Source organism: Ochlerotatus camptorhynchus, unplaced genomic scaffold, assembly GCF_037179485.1.
Source record: "Ochlerotatus camptorhynchus isolate MF236.1 unplaced genomic scaffold, CSIRO-AGI_Acam_v1.1 ptg000185l, whole genome shotgun sequence".
In the NCBI taxonomy this organism is placed as follows: domain Eukaryota; kingdom Metazoa; phylum Arthropoda; class Insecta; order Diptera; family Culicidae; genus Ochlerotatus; species Ochlerotatus camptorhynchus.
Genome location: NW_027040675.1, coordinates 3638374 through 3654652, shown reverse-complemented (window position 1 = coordinate 3654652; position 16279 = coordinate 3638374). Strand labels below are relative to the sequence as shown.

Sequence of the window (16279 nt, the reverse complement as noted above, 5' to 3'; positions counted from 1 at the left end):
TTTCCTTCGCATCTCAGAAGTAGCAGTTTCATCGAATTTATTCATAATCTTAAAACGAAAATACTTACCATACCGGGAACCCCAAATCACTGCGAATCGCTCGAGCTGGAGCTGGAACTGTCCGTGGACATCACCTCCACGTCGTCCTGCGAGGCGTCCTTGTGCGCCCGGGTGTCCAGTGGAACCGACCCCGCTCCGGATCCCATCGTCATGTGCAGTTCCCCGGACGGGTGCCAGGCAAACTGATTCTGAGCCGACGCTGGGATTTCTGCCACTCCACCTCCGGCTCCCGCGGCACCACCGCCGACCGCTGTCGTGTTCCGGTGTAACTCGTTCAGACTGTTCTGGTTCTGTAGGTTGTGCCCATTGATGTTCAGATCCGACTTGCCCAGGAAACCTAACCGCATCTCAATGTCCGTCGGGTAGGGCCTCCGCAGATCACCCTGTTGCCACGTTAGCGGTGCACAGATCGCATTCGATGCACTGATCCGGTGGGCAAACTTGATCAATTCCTCCGACGATACCGGCCGCTTGACGGCTTTGTTAATACTGGTCAACTTCTGCCGTGCCTGGAAGATCGACGTCGCCAGAATGTGTTCGGCTTCCTTCAGCTGCTTCTGCAGCTGATTGATTTCCTCGTCCTGCTCCTTGACCTGTTCCCTCAGTCCATCCATCTTTTTCTCGATGCCTGCCTGTTCGGCTGCCAGCTGCAGCGTTGACTTCAGTTCCTTATCCTTGGTTACGAGCAGTTCCACCAGCTGCCCATGATCAACACTGGATATTTTCTGATGTTTCGGAGCTATCGTGTTCTCGATCAATTCTCTGCGAAAATTCACAAATAATTACCGCACACCAAACCAAACGAGAGAACCTCCACTTACTTTGCAATGATTTCGATGTCGTCCACGATGGCCAGCAGGCGCTCCTTAGTGCTTAGATGATAGGATGACATGGTAATTTGGGTGAATTTTCCGATTATTGAACCAAAGTTGCACTATAAAGCCGGATTATACGCACGGGCGGAGAATCCACATAAATGCTAAACGCTGCTGATTGTAAACAATGCCAATTCTGACGTTTCGATTTGTCTTTCCGATGAGCTGTGAAAAAATGTGTGAAGGAAGCTGAATGGCGCGTTTAGTGCATCTATAGTCCCAAGTGTGATTCTCTGATGGGATGAATCCGGTGTGTCTTCCCGGGAATATTGCTGATCCGAACTCACAGCAAAAGGAATTTTAATATCGATGTTCTTCGTACAACGTAACACAACCAGCGGAATGACCTCTGTGCAGCTTTTTGGATGTAATATTCAACAACTTTTTTTTTCCTGTGTGGAAATCCTCTGCGGGAGAGAAGCACACGAAAAATATTGCCCATTTTGCACCTCACTGGACTCCGTACTTTGAAAGTGCGGGCCATGCGTATGGCAGATAGAGTTGTCAAAGTGACAGTTATGCTTATCCGAAGTGAATACAAAAACATTGGCTTTTGATTGTCTGTTCGAGTCACAAAACACGATTTTTTCACTCTCATTGCATTCTACTCGAAACACGTGTAAAAATAATTTTGCAAAATATTTGCAATTTTGCAAACAATTCTAAATTACTTATTTGTGAACAATTATATGGTTTTCCAAGTATGAATTAGATTGAAAATGATTTTGAGACGTGTTTTAATTCAAATTGTACACCTTTTTTGTTTCCAAATGTGTTAAACTCAGGGGGTAAGTCACTCTGCCACATTGTGCTAACACCCACACAAACACACTTCGACACACTTCAAACACCCTTCCACCGTATGATAAGCAAATTTTTTATTCAATTCTGGCACCACTGCAAATAATGTTTACATTCGATTATTATTTTGTTGTTTTTATATTGTTGTTGTTGTTTACAGTTACAACGATTCGACCCCAGATTGGTACGATTGAGTACGAGGATTATCGGTAAATCTCGATACCGTCGGAAGTGATATAGTAATGGATTTTCGGGACACCACAGGACAAAACTTCTAGATAGAGCTGGAATTAGGGCGTAACAGCTTTTGTAAACAACGACTTCTCTCGAAGATTTCTAGGAATTCAAGGCACGCCCACGCTATCCAATACAACCATCGGGTAGGGGAAGTCTTCCTCTAGCCGATGGTGATGTTGATTTGCGTGGACGAGCCTTGATTTTGCAGAAATCATCGAGAGAAGTCATTGTTTACAAAAGCTATTACGCCCTAATTCCAGCTCTATCTAGACTTGAATGTGGATTTGCCCCGAAGGTCTCTGCTCGTAATGTCCGGTGAAAGTCGATACGGATGGACTCATGGAATAACGCTGAGAAAGATGGATAGGGTAAGGTTGAATAACAGCCTTAGGAAACGTGAATAAAGAGTATCGTTTACGTTCAGAAAGTTGAATGACGGCCCTTGCCGTTGCTAGTTTAGTTCTCTGTGTGATACGTATCAACAAGAAGCGAATGATAGAGCTGATCGTATCAAAGAGAACGTTGCCGAATTGGAGCTGGAAGCACTCGCCGTGGCCACGAATTACAGGTGTTCTTGGAATCACTTAGTCCCGGGGCCGTCCTGCTGAACATTGGATGCGGTAATGGTAAATACCTGGGGTTGAATCCTCAGATCATTGACTCGGGCTTCGATCGGAGCGACGGATTATTGAAAGTTTGCACCGCCCATGGCTTCATTTGTGGTACAATTCGACTGCCTGGCGTTACCCTTTAAAGCGGCATATGCAGATGCTTGCATCTGCATACCCATTATGCATCACCTGGCATCGCGGGAACGTCGTAGGCAAGAGATTGGGTAAATGTGTCGATTACTTCGCCCAGGAGGACGGGCACTGATTTAAGAAAGGCAATCAGGCTATATACGGCAGAACAAGCACAACAATAAGCCACCGTGGGATGGAGAGCCGGAGAAGGTGGTTCCGATTGAACATGGTGACGGAGAATCGGTGCTGATGATTCCCACCAACAGGACGCAGTTCCAGCATCAGGATTTACTGGTTCCTTGGAAGTTGCGTGGCGTAGAACGGCAGCAGCAGAAAGCGAAGGTAACTTTTCTCATGTATTACCCTGCGTTCGAGGAGACGGAGATGTCCGAATTGTGTTTGGTGGTGGGCGGGATTAGCGTGGAAGATAGTTACTATGACCAGGGGAATTGGTGTGTTATTTTTAGAAAGGAATGAACATTTAGACCATTAAGGTGATCGATCGACTTGACTTCATCCGAAATGTGGATTTATTTAAAATACCAATTCATTTACTCATCATCAACCGCTTTCACGACACTGTAGAAATTGACCAACTCCTCATAGTTATAATTCTCCAGCAGGTCTGTCAACTGCGGCAGTTTCGTCTTCACATTGACCCCTTTGAACTTTAACTTACTGAGGTACATATCGGTCAGAATCTCGTAGATGCGGTTCATCGTTTTGAACGTCCAAGTCAATCAGTGTCTGCAGTATCTGGTGGTCCTTCGTCAGCTTGTTGTAGTTAACGATCTTTGGCTCGATCAATTTGATTAATCCGGGAAAGGTTTGCCCTTTGATATCTGAAAATGGGTGCTACGCTGTTATCAATCAAATCGAATTTGTTGAAAGCTGTTACTTACTGGTTGAAATCTCCAGCTTGATCCGTTTCTTGGTGGCTTCCTTCGTAATAAAGTCCTTCAGAATCTAAATGGTAGAAATGTTGTCGCTTCCGCCTAGCCGTATTCACAAATCAGAAGACGATGAAGACGTGACGGGAAAAGAGCCTATTCCTTTCGTTTCCATAAATATTTTTCGGTATTTCCAGGATACTGTTCATAAACCAGTTGTGCATTTCAGCCCTGACTAAAGGTGCCCTTGAGAGTGAGCACTTCATCAGGCACCAGGTTAGGCGCCCATTTCGTCTTCCTACTCAAGTGGAGAACAGGAGAATCTGTCATTATCAGCGTTATGTTGTTATGATTGAGGATATGGTTGCCAGTAAATATATTTTTTTGGTTGAAGTTTTGACAGCTCGGTCAACACGATGAAACACATTCCGACACCCAAAAACACACTGGAAACACAATAAGCACAGACACAAGGTGGCAGAGTGACTTACCCCCTGATGATTGCTTAATAAGCTCGATTTTTTTCAGGCCTCAGCGATATTGTCACGATCAGCTGATGTTTCCAGATTGCATTGTGACATTAAAAAAGTTGTTCGAAGGGACAGAATCAGCGAATGAATGACATTTCTTATGAAAAAATTCTAAACATTGTAAGGAGAATTCCAAAATCATTACAAAGCCATAATAAACTATCAAATATTCACGCAGCAATAGTTTTTAATAAAAATAAACCGAATAGATTATTTAAATAGAAAAAGATTGAATATTTTCGTTTTACGAAACAGTTCGGTAAAATATACCGAACCGTTCGGTAAAAAACTACCGAAACGTTCAGTAATGTTGACAGTTCATCAAAAAAAAATGTTTACGGATCGTTCGGTAGTCTTTTCGATTACCGAACTGATTACCGAACGTTCAGCTGTTGAAAGTTCGGTAAAAAATTACCGAATACGGTAAAAATTTCTAAGTGTGTAAGGCATCTTTTGAGATGATTGCTTAGAATTTTGATGGCTCAAAAATATGAGGTATTCAAAAAGATACAAGTCTCTCACAAAAATATTCTCCGAAATTTGAGGGTGGGCTGTCCATAATAAATTTGTTTATTTAAAAAATATCGGTATAAATCGGTATAAAATCTCAAAAATCGGTATTCTGAGGAACCTTATCTGTATATCGGTATCTGGTTCGGAAATTGTAGACAAAATCGACTAAGTCCACGTAAACAGTATCACTGAACTGTCATCAGATTGAGGTTAACCCCGACTGTGCAAAACCTAATTAACACAGGCACAAATGTGGCAGAGTGACATCCACCTGATAGCTTTTTTTAATTTAATTTAGTTTTTCCCGGTAGCATTTTCTGTTTTCCCGGGAACACAACCCATTTAAAAATTCATCCATCTCACGCACGCGTTCATCGAAAACGGATTTTTCATTTCGTTTTCGTTGTTCTCATTCAACTTGACGTTTTTCTTGTCAGTCGTTCGTTTGCCAATCATTTGCGTGGTCGGTCGTTGCTTCTCCCCGGATCTTGTCTCGGGTTTTTTTGTCCACCGATGGTGTTTCGGCTGGTGTTCTTCTAATAAGCGGAACTTTTTTCTTTTTTGCGGTGACCTCCCTCTTGTGTGCCCCTCTCGAATTATTGGTGCTCTTTGCTTGGAAAAAAAAAAAAATTATTGAATTATCGGTGCAAAAAGCTGTGTAAATAATCGTCAATATTGTTTTGTGTGATTCGATGTGAGAACGAGCGCAAACAGGGTGAAGTTACTACGCTGCGGAAATTACCTATTATTTATCTTGGCTTCTTTTGGTCGTCGGTTCGGGTCGGCGGGGTGTGTTTGCGAAAATCTATAGAATTTTATTGGCAGTTTGTTTGCCGTTCGCGAACGAAGCATTACTGCGTGTCTCGTTCTCATTCCGCGAGTGAAGGAATCGAAGGAATAGAAGCCGCGAGGGCAGAAGCACCTACTTCGAGTGGAAAATGTCAATAAAGCAATAATAACCTGCTTGTTGTCATTTACCTACCACTCAGAAGAACAAACAGGTTCCCCGTGGCAGCCGCAGGAGGGCAAAGTGATAATCAGAAGAGCAAGGGCTTATCTCATCTAAAATCTGGAATTTGTGGAAAGAGTAGAAAAGTGTCGAAAGTTACCCTACAGCCGTGGTAGAGCAGTTCCTACACCCGAGCGACACGCAGGTCATCGGTGCTGCAATCGCCGTCATCATCGTCGACAGTTTTTAATATGCACATATAATTACACCTTTCAATCGGATTCAGCGGAAAGTCACACACAGACAGACATCAGCAGCTAGCCAGACTCACCAGGGAACAGAGCTTAGAAAATTGGCCCATTGTAATACACGAACAGACCGAAACGCGTTTTTTACGTAATAGAATACGACGACGACGACAAGCTGGCTTAGAGACACTTTCGACGAAAGACCTAGTTCTCTGCTGCACGGCTGGACGTCCGTGAAGATTTTGGTTTACGGCTTATTATTTGAGACAGTGTTTCTCAACACAGTTCGACAACAAGCTGACGAGTGGTCAACAAAGAAAGGACGGCAAAAACAACACGCGAAGCCATGTCGATCGAGGACCGCTTCAATGCTGCGGTGAACGTTATTCGCGGGCTGCCGAAAAATGGTAAGATTTATGGTTCAAACTGATTTGCGATAAGCTTCCAGGTTGTTTGTTGAGTTCGGTGCGCGAAAGAGATTAGCAAGCTGTTTATTTTGTCAATTTAAATGCTAACTGCCCCCCTTTGGTTAGGGTATAATGCCTATAATTGCGTATCAGTCTCATATGGAAAGAGAATGCATTTACGAAAAGGAACTGAAATTCGCATGTAAATATTAGAAAAATCATGGTAAATTAATTGATAATTATTTTCAAGTTAAAATCAGTTACAATGCAGCTTGCATGTTTCTTTTATATCAGCGAAAAATATGGCAATTCAAAAAGCAGAACTGTAACTTGACCTCTGGACGATTGAATTTCAGGACGGAACTGATATGCGATTACCTTGCTTGATAGTTTTATCACATAACTCGAATGTAGATGCCAATTGATAGAGGATAGCGTTGTTATCTCAAAATTGACGAAAATACATATGGGACTGATGTGCGATTATATGCAGTACATGGGCTATATCTTATCAATACGTCAAAGTTTCTTTGTTGGATGTGAAATGGGATTAAACACCCGCGCAGCAAAATCGATAGCATTTTTATACATTCAGATTTTTTGTACCCGTAAACCTTCAAAATATGCTAACGATCCCACGTCTGCACTGTTATTCAAACTAGTGTCGCAACCCCGCCATATGAATCGGCTGAACTGGTTTGGAAAATAGCTTTTTGTAACAAAGCATCTTTGGTAGCGGCCTGTCGGCAGTTGCGACCACTATAAAAAGTTTCCTATTAATGTGTGGCTCTGTTGCAGCAAAAGAATGTAATCCAAACCGGTCCAGCAGCAGTGCTGGTTCAGTGATTCGACCGTAAACTTGTTGCAGTCGTTATATATGCATCTATTAAGGTTTTCCAAATCATACAAGACATTGGTGGAACCAACAATCGTGTCATTCTATGGAATTAAGCGCTCGTCAACGACGGTAATTGGATAATAAGGAACTAATGCCGCGGATACACTTGTATGACAAACTATGAACATGAGCATTATTTGTATGATAAATTATGAGCACATCCATGGTCACACTCGTCCTCCCTTAGCTCAGTCGGTTCGGTGTTCGCAGCTACAAAGCAAGACCATGCTGGAGGTGGCTGGGTTCGAATCCCGGTCCAGGCGAGGAATTTTTCGGGTAGGAAAATGTCTCGACTTCCCTGCACATAGGGTATAATTGTACTTGCCACACAAATATACTGGGTACAAGCATCGAAAGCTCTCAATTAATAACTGTGGAAGTCAGCCCAGTGGCAGGCGCGTAGGCAACATTTTATACAGTGACAGCGGGCCCAGCACAGCAAAATAAATGATTTGAGCCCGGGACATGCTGCCTACTGTCAAACGCTGTTGTTGGTATAGGCCTTGTCACTGGCCGGGTGGAAGTGCATCTTGAACACTAAAGGGCGAACACGAAATTATTGCAACACTTACAACTGGCTGTATCTTTATTCCAACTAGCCGGAAATTAACCAAACTTTGCACAGTTTCTCTTTGAAGTGTATTGTATACATCCTGCAAATTGCGTTATTGTCTGTGAAAGTGAGTAAAGTGAAGACGGATCACAAGCAAGGAGCAGGAAGAAAATCGGGAGCAGCATGTAGGAAGTCGGAGGGAAAGGTGAAGGGTAATTTCACCCGAAACAACAAGCGATTAGCATTAGCTCTACCATCGAAGAAGTTGCACAATATTGTAGGTGGTACGAATTCAAAACTATTAAGAGCAAGACGGATATCGATAACTGGACAGATAGTAGGAAATAATTACTATCTCCCAGACATATCCCTCTCCAACAGTTAAGGATTGTCCTGGCCACGTCCTTGCAACTGGAAGGGATAGGAAAGGTATGTTAGACCAACATTTACTTAAGAGAGATGCAGAGAGCTCTACGACTCCTCATAAATGTCTCGGGAATTTAGGAATTATGTTAGTAGGAAGGCAAGCCATAGGATACACTCAGTCAGTGTTGCTGACAAATGTAGATTTTTTTTAATAAATATGATTCTATCAAAAGTGTATCGAAACCAATTTGTATCATTTGTGATTTATGGTAATTATTATTAACAATTCTTATTTATGCTTATGATAATACTTAAAATACATTACAAACTAGTATAGTATTTTAAAGGTGAATTTCGGGTTAAATTAGATAAAGTTTAGAATCGCGATTTACACTCATTTCTATTAATAAGCTGATTATATAACTAATTGACATTGACAGGATCGTTTTTTGGCAGACGAGCGTTGCCCTGAATAGAAGTCATTTCGGTAATCTTCCCAGCAGCCCTAACCAGGGATGGAAAATCATTTACATTCATTTCGTGCATTCATTTACATTCATTTGCCTTTAACTTTTTTCATCCTCAGAATTCCATAAAGTAGTGTTTGAAGGTTTTGTAGGCTTTGATATTAGCTACATCTTTTGTAAACAGCTTAAATCTGTATCTCTTATGCATGATGAATCAGAGTGATAAGAACCCACCTTTGTTTTTCAGTGAATGTAAATTGCATTCACTGAAAAACAATAACATGTTCTGCCAGCTCTATTTCGTCATGCATAAAAGATACAGATTTTAGTTATTAACAAAAGTTGTAGTTCATATAAAAAACTACAAAAGCTTCACACATCATTTTACGGTATTCTGTTGATGAAAAAAAGTTAGAGGCAAATGAATGTAAATGAATGCACGAAATGAATGTTAATGATTTTCCATCCCTGGCCCTAACGACTGGAAACAACGTTTAAATTTTGTCCACAAAATATTAAACGTCTGCTCGAATCATCTAAAGCCGCTCAGCCGACTAACGCAACATCAATACACAAGACGAAGTCCAATCTATACCTGACGTATGCCAGACGAACCTGAATAATGGGATATACCTACTCTCTCAGTGCCCATTAGACTGATGCAAAATCCAACACCTCCGCTCCACAGCGCTTAAACAGCCAAAAATTGGGCCCCGACTAGACCCCCAAAACCCGAACCCATCCGGCAAGAAAATAACACGGCACAAACCGTCCTAAGTCTATATGGAAATTACTATAGGAAAACCAAACATTCCAGTTCGAATGGTCTGCCTAATCCCTAATGCATTGATTTCTAAGCATATCGATATCACTGCCATGACAAAACACGTTAAATAGTGCACCTAAAAACGAGATTTTTTAGGTGGCGGGTGGCAAGTTTGTGAATGGTCAAATGCCTGACCGGTTTGAATGTGTGAGTTTAAATTAGAAAAACATTTGTGATGTATGGGTGTCTAAAGCGTGCATTTCTCGTTGTGCACTTGGATATCTGATTGCAGGCAAAGAGAGTACTGGAGAAAGAGAGCGCAAAAGCTCGCTCTCACTCTCTTGTCAGTTGTCAATCTCTCAATTACCGGTGCGCCTGTCAAAACTTATGAGCTCTCCCTGGTTCATTCTCATAGTGTTGTTCTGATGAATAAAGAGTTGATCAATTGGCGTTGACGGCGACTCTGTAGCTCTTTACTCCTATGAGAAAATCCATAAGCAAACGTCAGACTGTGCGTGAAACATGGCGGACTTTGTACTATCCTTTCACTCCACCGAAAATTCCCATAAGAAACTGTCTATATTTGCTGAAAGAGCAAATTTTTCGACGGTGCCGTCAACGCCAATTCAAGTTTGCTACCCAGGGGACTATGAATTTTCTCTAGATTTTGACACTGTTTTGTATAAAAAAATGTTTTAGGAAGTGTTTGACGGATATTCCTTCAGTCAAAAGAGTTAGCCTTGTGATAAAAACGAGAATTAGTTAAGTTTTGCAATTCCTCCCACTTCGGTTAGCGCGTAAAGGGCTATACAAGTTTTGTTTACACAAGATGATTCAAATGTTACGTTAGGTAGTGAATAATATAGCTGTTCGCTCTTCGATAAGCTGCACACGCGGCGTGGAATATGGCCACAGAAAACGGGGGAATTCGGATCACTCGGACGAACTATAAATTAAACGCGTGGACTACACAGAAACGACCGTATCGTGCGGTGGTCAAAAGCCTAGTTCGCAGTTTATTCACCCTCATTACCTAGCTTGCCCTAGAGAGTCTGTGTTCGGGTCAGGCTGTAAAAATGCTCTCTTCTCTACACTAACACAAATGATTACAAGTGATAAGGACAGATAACAAAAGACATCAAGAGAAACTCTACACAAAACATCGAACCTTCTACCTAGCTATTCTAGTCGTTTTGTACTGAACATGCTGCTCCCATTGAAATAGAATGATTTCAATCTATTCGTTCTTAGTCGTCGTCGTCGTCCTCTGCGTGGAGCTCATCATCGGGATGCACATTGTTGTCGTCGATCGGCAGTAAACACAGCTTGGCAATCGGTCGTCGGATCAGCTTACTTTCAGTTCGCACGTTTGTTACTCGCACCAGTCCGTCTTGACCAGGGAATACGTCCTCGATTCTCCCAAGTTTCCATTTCATCGTCGGCAAATTGTCTTCTCGGATGATCACCATTCACAGGTACGGGTTTGTGCCATTTGTTCCGGTTCTGCAGCGTCGTGATATAGTCTTGCGACCAGCGAGCTCAAAAGTGTTGTACCATCTGGGTCTGCCGCTGCCAGCGCGACAGTGTTGTTTCCTTTCGGTCCGAAAGGTCTGGTTCGGCGGTATCAGTCAGTGGACGTCCCACCAAGAAGTGTCCAGGGGTGAGAGGACTGGCATCATTAGGATCTTCCGATAGCGCAGTGATAGGCCTTGAGTTTAGCAGGGCTTCGATGCGGGCAAGAACGGTTGTGTACTCTTCGAAGTTCATGTTGGCAGTTCCAGTAATGCGCTTCAGGTGGTATTTGGCAGATCGCACGCCGGCCTCCCACAGTCCACCGAAGTGCGGGGCGTGAAGTGGGATCAGGTGCCATTCGATAGCGGACTTCGTGCAGAAATCGTCCAGTTTGATTTTGAGTTGCTGGGACTGGAACATGTCGTACATTTCCCTCAACTTGTTTTTGCTACCGACGAAATTAAGGCCGTTATCGGAAAACAGTTTTGCACATTTACCTCTTCGAGAGACGAAGCGTTGTAGGGCCGCAATAAAGGCATCAGCAGTCAGATCACCCACTAGCTCCAAGTGAATCGCTCGTGTAGCGAAACATACAAAAACTGCTACATACGCTTTGTAGGTGACGGTAGATCGCTTGTTGTGCTGGCGAATGTAGATCGGTCCACAAAAGTCGACGCCCGCGTTAAGAAAAGGGTAGACTCCTTCCAAACAGTATCTGGGTAGGTCGCCCATCATTTGCTGCATCACCGTCGGCTTCACCCTGAAGCAAGTGACACACTTTCGGATGACGCTGCGAACAGTACTGCGACCGTGAAGAATCCAATAGCGACGTCGCATCGTTGCAAGAAGCATTTGTGGTGGAGCGTGTATGAGTTCGATGTGATACGATCGGACCAAAGCTAGCGTGAACGGGTGACCAGATGGAAGTACCATGAGATGTTTCTGATCCACGGGAAGAGCGGCGTGACGAATTCTTCCACCGACCCGTAGGACGGCAAAGTGAGATTGGTCTAGGAACACAGAAATCGAGATTAATTTGCTTTTACTGTGAATTACCTTTCCACATTTCAGGCGGTTGATTTCATCGGAGAAGGTTTCTCGTTGAGCGATGCTGGTGAGGGCCAACGTTGATTGTTGAAGTTCTTGGAAAGTCAATTCTCCGCATCGGTGCTCCTTTCGATTTCCTATTCGAATGTGGTCGATGAATCGTAGTATCCATGCCATTGTTCGTTGCATTTTCCGGAACTTGCTCTCGATCTCGAACAGGATGAACGATACAGGAGGATCAGTGACTGTGAGGTTTACTGTTAGATTTTTCGTTTCCGGGAGTTGCTCTGCGGGTGTGGGTTGCGGTTGGCTTGGCCAAGGTGAATCGATCTTGCGCAGGAATGGTGGTCCTGTCCACCATTGATCACACTGTTGCATCTCACTAGGTTGGAGGCCACGCGAAAGTACATCTGCAGGGTTGTCGAGCGTGTTGACGTACCTCCATTCCATATCATGGGTCAAATTTTGGATTTCAATGACCCGATTACAGACGAAGGTTTTCAGTCTGCCTGGGTCGGTCCTGATCCAAGTCAAAGCTGTGGTAGAATCGGACCAGAGAGTGATTCTGGAAAAGGCAATGTTTAAATTGTGCGTTATGTTAGAAATCAATCGTGCAAGTACAAGCGCACCGCATAGTTCAAGGCGTGCGGTAGTCAGTTTAGTTACCTCGAGACTTAGAGGTAAGCAATAGGATAGAGCACTCGTCGTTGCTGCCCACCGAGCGAATATAGGCACATGCTCCATAACCCAAGTCGGAAGCATCGCAGAAGCCGTGCAGCTCAACCAATCGTGGTGATGCATGTGGTAGTACGCAACGTGGAACCGAAATTTCTCCCATGTTGATGATTTGGTTCCGGAAAGACTCCCACGATTCAGCTTCTTCGGTGCCCAAGACTTCATCCCATTGCACTTCAAGCTGCCATAGCTTTTGTAGTCGAACTTTAGCAGCAAAGATCAGTGGGCCAAGCAAGCCCAGTGGATCGTACAGTCTTGCAGTATCCGAATAAACGGACCGTTTCGTTGGTTGCCCGTTGTGGAACTGAATCTCGTGAAGCTTGGTCAGGAACACATCGTTGCGAGGTTGCCAGGTTAACCCCAAGGTTCTAGTTGTCTTCTCGTCCTCGAAGAATGCAACTTGTTCCGTGTTGGAATTTGGCACAGACTGCAGAAGCGCCGGATGATTAGAGGTCCATTTATGCAACACGAATCCACCAGCGGTCATCATTCCGATGAATTCTGTTTGCATTGCTAATGCTTCTTCGACAGTATCAGCTCCACTCAAAAGATCGTCCATATAAAAATGTTCGGTTCCCGCCTTCGACGCTAAGGGGAAACGCTCATTCTCGTCTTTGCACAATTGCTCCAATACTCGCGTCGCCAGAAAGGGTGCACAAGCAGTGCCATAGGTTACCGTTGCCAACTGGTACACCTCTAAGAAAGCGTCTGGATGTGAACGCCAGAAAATTAGCTGGTACATGCGATCAAGTAACCTGATGAGAATCTGCCTGAACATCTGCGTAATGTCAGCAGTGAATGCGATCTTCGGTATTCGGAACCTCAGCACAGTGTCAGCTAGCTTTCTTTGGACCACGGGACCGACGTAGAGGTGATCGTTCAAGGAGGTTCCTGTTGTTGTGATGGCCGACGCATCGAACACAACTCGTGTTTTGGTTGTTGTGCTCGCCGGATTGAGCACCGCGTGGTGAGGCATGAAGTAAGCGCTATCAACTGCCTGATTGATCTTGATCATGTGGCCTTGCCCATAGTAGTCTTCCATGAATGCTCGATACTGCTCGTAAACGTTCGGGTTGTGAATCAACCTCCTCTCGACCTGTACGAATCTGCGTAATGCCATCTTCTCACTGTTGCCTAGCTCTCGGATGCTCTCCTTTACCGGAAGTCCAACTTCGTACCGTCCGTCTGGAAGTCTCCGGCAAGTGTCCTTGAAGCTTTGTTCGGCAGCTAGCTCTTCTTCGGTCATCTTACGTGGTTCGGGAATTGCCTCAGTTTCCCAGAACTTGCTGATCTGCTCACTCAACGCTTCGTTTGTCACAACTCCACAATGGTTCACGGAAGACTGCTCTGCTTCCTGCTCGGTTACTGCACCCATCCAAAAATGGTCTCCTTACACCAGAACGTGTGATCATCTGTCAATGAAAATATTTGACCAGTGAATAGCTCGTTGAACACTTGGATTCCCAACAGCATATCGATTCGTCGCGATCGATTGAACGAAGGATCAGCCAGTACTACATCTGCTGGGATTCGCTCAGGATCTACCTGAAATGATCGTATCGGTAAATCGGTTGTAACCATTTTCATGACCAGGAACTCTAGGTTGAATGAGGCATCGGACATGAAGGTAGAGCGGATCGTTGCTCTGACCTTGCTCTTGATTATTTGTGGTGTCCCAGAAACACCTACAATGCTGACGTTTGCATTTGATCTCGGTAGCTTCAACCCATTCACAATATTTGTGGTGATCAGATTGTGCATTGACCCACAATCGAGTAAAATTCTGCAGTTGATCGAGTTTCCATGGGCGTCCTCGACTAACCCTACTGCAGTGTAGAGAACGTATTGACTTGCCTGGGGGTTCGACAAAGCGACGGTTTTATGACAGATGGGCAGGAACTCACGGTCTCCCAGTGTTGGTGAGTTCTTTGCCGTTAATGTTCACGAAAAGTTCACTATTTTGCCATACAGAAATTCAAAACAAAAATTTTTATCTGCGGATTTGGACTGTTTTTGACCTGTTTCGTACGACCGGAAGGTGTATGCTGGTCACAAATGCCGTGCCAAACTGATTTCCTACGCAATTAATCAATCTTTGATGTGAATTTAGCTAATAAACACGAGGAGCATTTCTTATAGCAAACTTGCCATAACAAAATGGACATGGTTCATTTAAGTAAACAAACTAACACTTCTTCCGACTGTGGCACCTCTCTTACTCGCCTGGAGCGTGCAGCATCCATAACAAAGAAGAATTTTGTCTTTTTGCTGTGTTTCCCATTTGCAACCAAACACTGAGTGGCGCTCTTTGCGTCGGAGCCGTCGGAGCGATGACTACACATTGAGCTTTCGTTATTTCTGGGTGTGTGTCTGTCTTCTCTTCTCCGCTGCTTTACACTTGTGCAGGGTGAAAAACAAGCCAACTTTGTGTTTGCTTGATTCTCACTTTGTATATTTCAGAAAATCAGTACATTGCGCGCATTCAGTGATCATACAGCCAACTTTCAAGGATGACCTTGCGACTATATCAAACAATTGGAAGCCAATCGCCAAAAGTTTTCCAAAAAATCAAACCGCTCACCACCGTTGACACCTGTACACGGCAACAACTCGAACGTCGCTAGAGGTTTTTTTTTAATCTATTCCTATAATGAAATACAAAATTCGGATTTTTTTACGGCTACTGAATTTCTGTGTTTGGTAACGGATTTGTTCAAGCGTTTGGAAGGCTGTCCCACGAAGCAGCAACATCGGAGCTAATAATCAAGTACGATTATAATGTCTAGTTTAAGCAAACGGTGAACACTCGTGTTTATTTCAGTTACCGTGTGGACGTAATTTGTGATGAGCCCCGGTCCCTTTCAAATTGTATCATTATTTATGTAGGGTCCATATATTTGAAATGACGTTTCACATTCATCTAGTGATGGCCGATTTTCATTCGAATTATCGATTAATCGATTAACGAACCGAAAAGTAAAATATTTGCAATCGGTTATATCATGCCGATATAAGCATTAACTTCTCCAGAGGATCACCACCGATCGTTTCAAACATGTGCTGCACTCTCATTGGTGGAAAAATGGCAGCACAGCGAACAAAAAAAAAATCGATTAGTTGTTAATCGAGTAATTAAAAATGGGACATCTCTGATTTTGGTGTGTTTGTTTTAATAAAAAAGAGCGAAAAATTTCATCTCTGCCGAGGGGGCAGCAAAACCACAAAGGGGGGGTACGAGGTACGAGGGGTATTCAATGGATGAAAGGGACCGTGAAAGAGGACACTAAAATAGAAAGTTTTTCTTCCGACAGTTTCATCTTAGTATTCATCTTTGGTTTAAGCACACTAGATTTGGTTAACTGGTGTGCTATCTATAGCAGTAAGTTAGTAGTAGGCTATGACTTTAGATACGTAAGCTCGAGTAGAATAAATTGTGTATCTGAAAGAGTAAGACGTGTTTATTTACTTCTCTGTAAACCCGATTCTGTGAAGTGAATTATGAAGTTGGTTCCTGTTCCGGAGTACCACAACTGGAATGGCAGATACACAACAAACGTTCCGAGTTTTTCGACTTATTACAACAGCGCAATATAGACGAAGCAGTCGTTACAGAAACTCGACTACGCCCTAACAACTCATTTCTGTATCCAAATTTTTGCTGCATTCGACCATTGGCGTAGCT

General features: G+C 43.5%; 2 protein-coding genes and 1 pseudogene across 3 annotated transcripts in view; 2 read left to right on the top strand and 1 right to left on the bottom strand.

Annotated features, from left to right (window-relative positions):
* Positions 1 to 44: 44 nt before the first annotated feature.
* Positions 45 to 1024, bottom strand: MED4 (mediator complex subunit 4). Its single transcript, XM_065223112.1, has 2 exons — positions 882 to 1024; positions 45 to 822 (listed from the first exon to the last, which is right to left on the bottom strand). The coding sequence occupies exons 1-2, from the start codon at positions 950 to 952 to the stop codon at positions 87 to 89; spliced, it is 807 nt and encodes a 268-aa protein (XP_065079184.1). The 5' UTR covers positions 953 to 1024; the 3' UTR covers positions 45 to 86.
* A 1116-nt stretch (positions 1025 to 2140) lies between these two features.
* LOC135702147 (alkylated DNA repair protein alkB homolog 8-like) lies at positions 2141 to 3193 on the top strand (annotated as a pseudogene).
* A 1921-nt stretch (positions 3194 to 5114) lies between these two features.
* LOC135702177 (acyl-CoA-binding domain-containing protein 5) overlaps positions 5115 to 16279 on the top strand; it is a 51569-nt gene continuing 40404 nt past the window's right edge. For both annotated transcript variants that reach the window (XM_065223203.1, XM_065223202.1), the window contains exon 1: positions 5115 to 6253. In XM_065223203.1, coding sequence (XP_065079275.1) covers positions 6193 to 6253 — 61 coding nt within the window. In that variant the 5' untranslated portion in view covers positions 5115 to 6192. The remainder of the gene's footprint in view (positions 6254 to 16279) is intronic.

Excerpts from the sequence above, each read along its gene's own strand:
- MED4 (XM_065223112.1), bottom strand. The coding sequence starts at position 952 with ATGTCATCCTATCATCTAAGCACTAAGGAGCGCCTGCTGGCCATCGTG. Across the intron at positions 823-881 it reads GACATCGAAATCATTGCAAA|AGAATTGATCGAGAACACGA; the intron begins GTAAGTGGAGGT and ends GAATTTTCGCAG.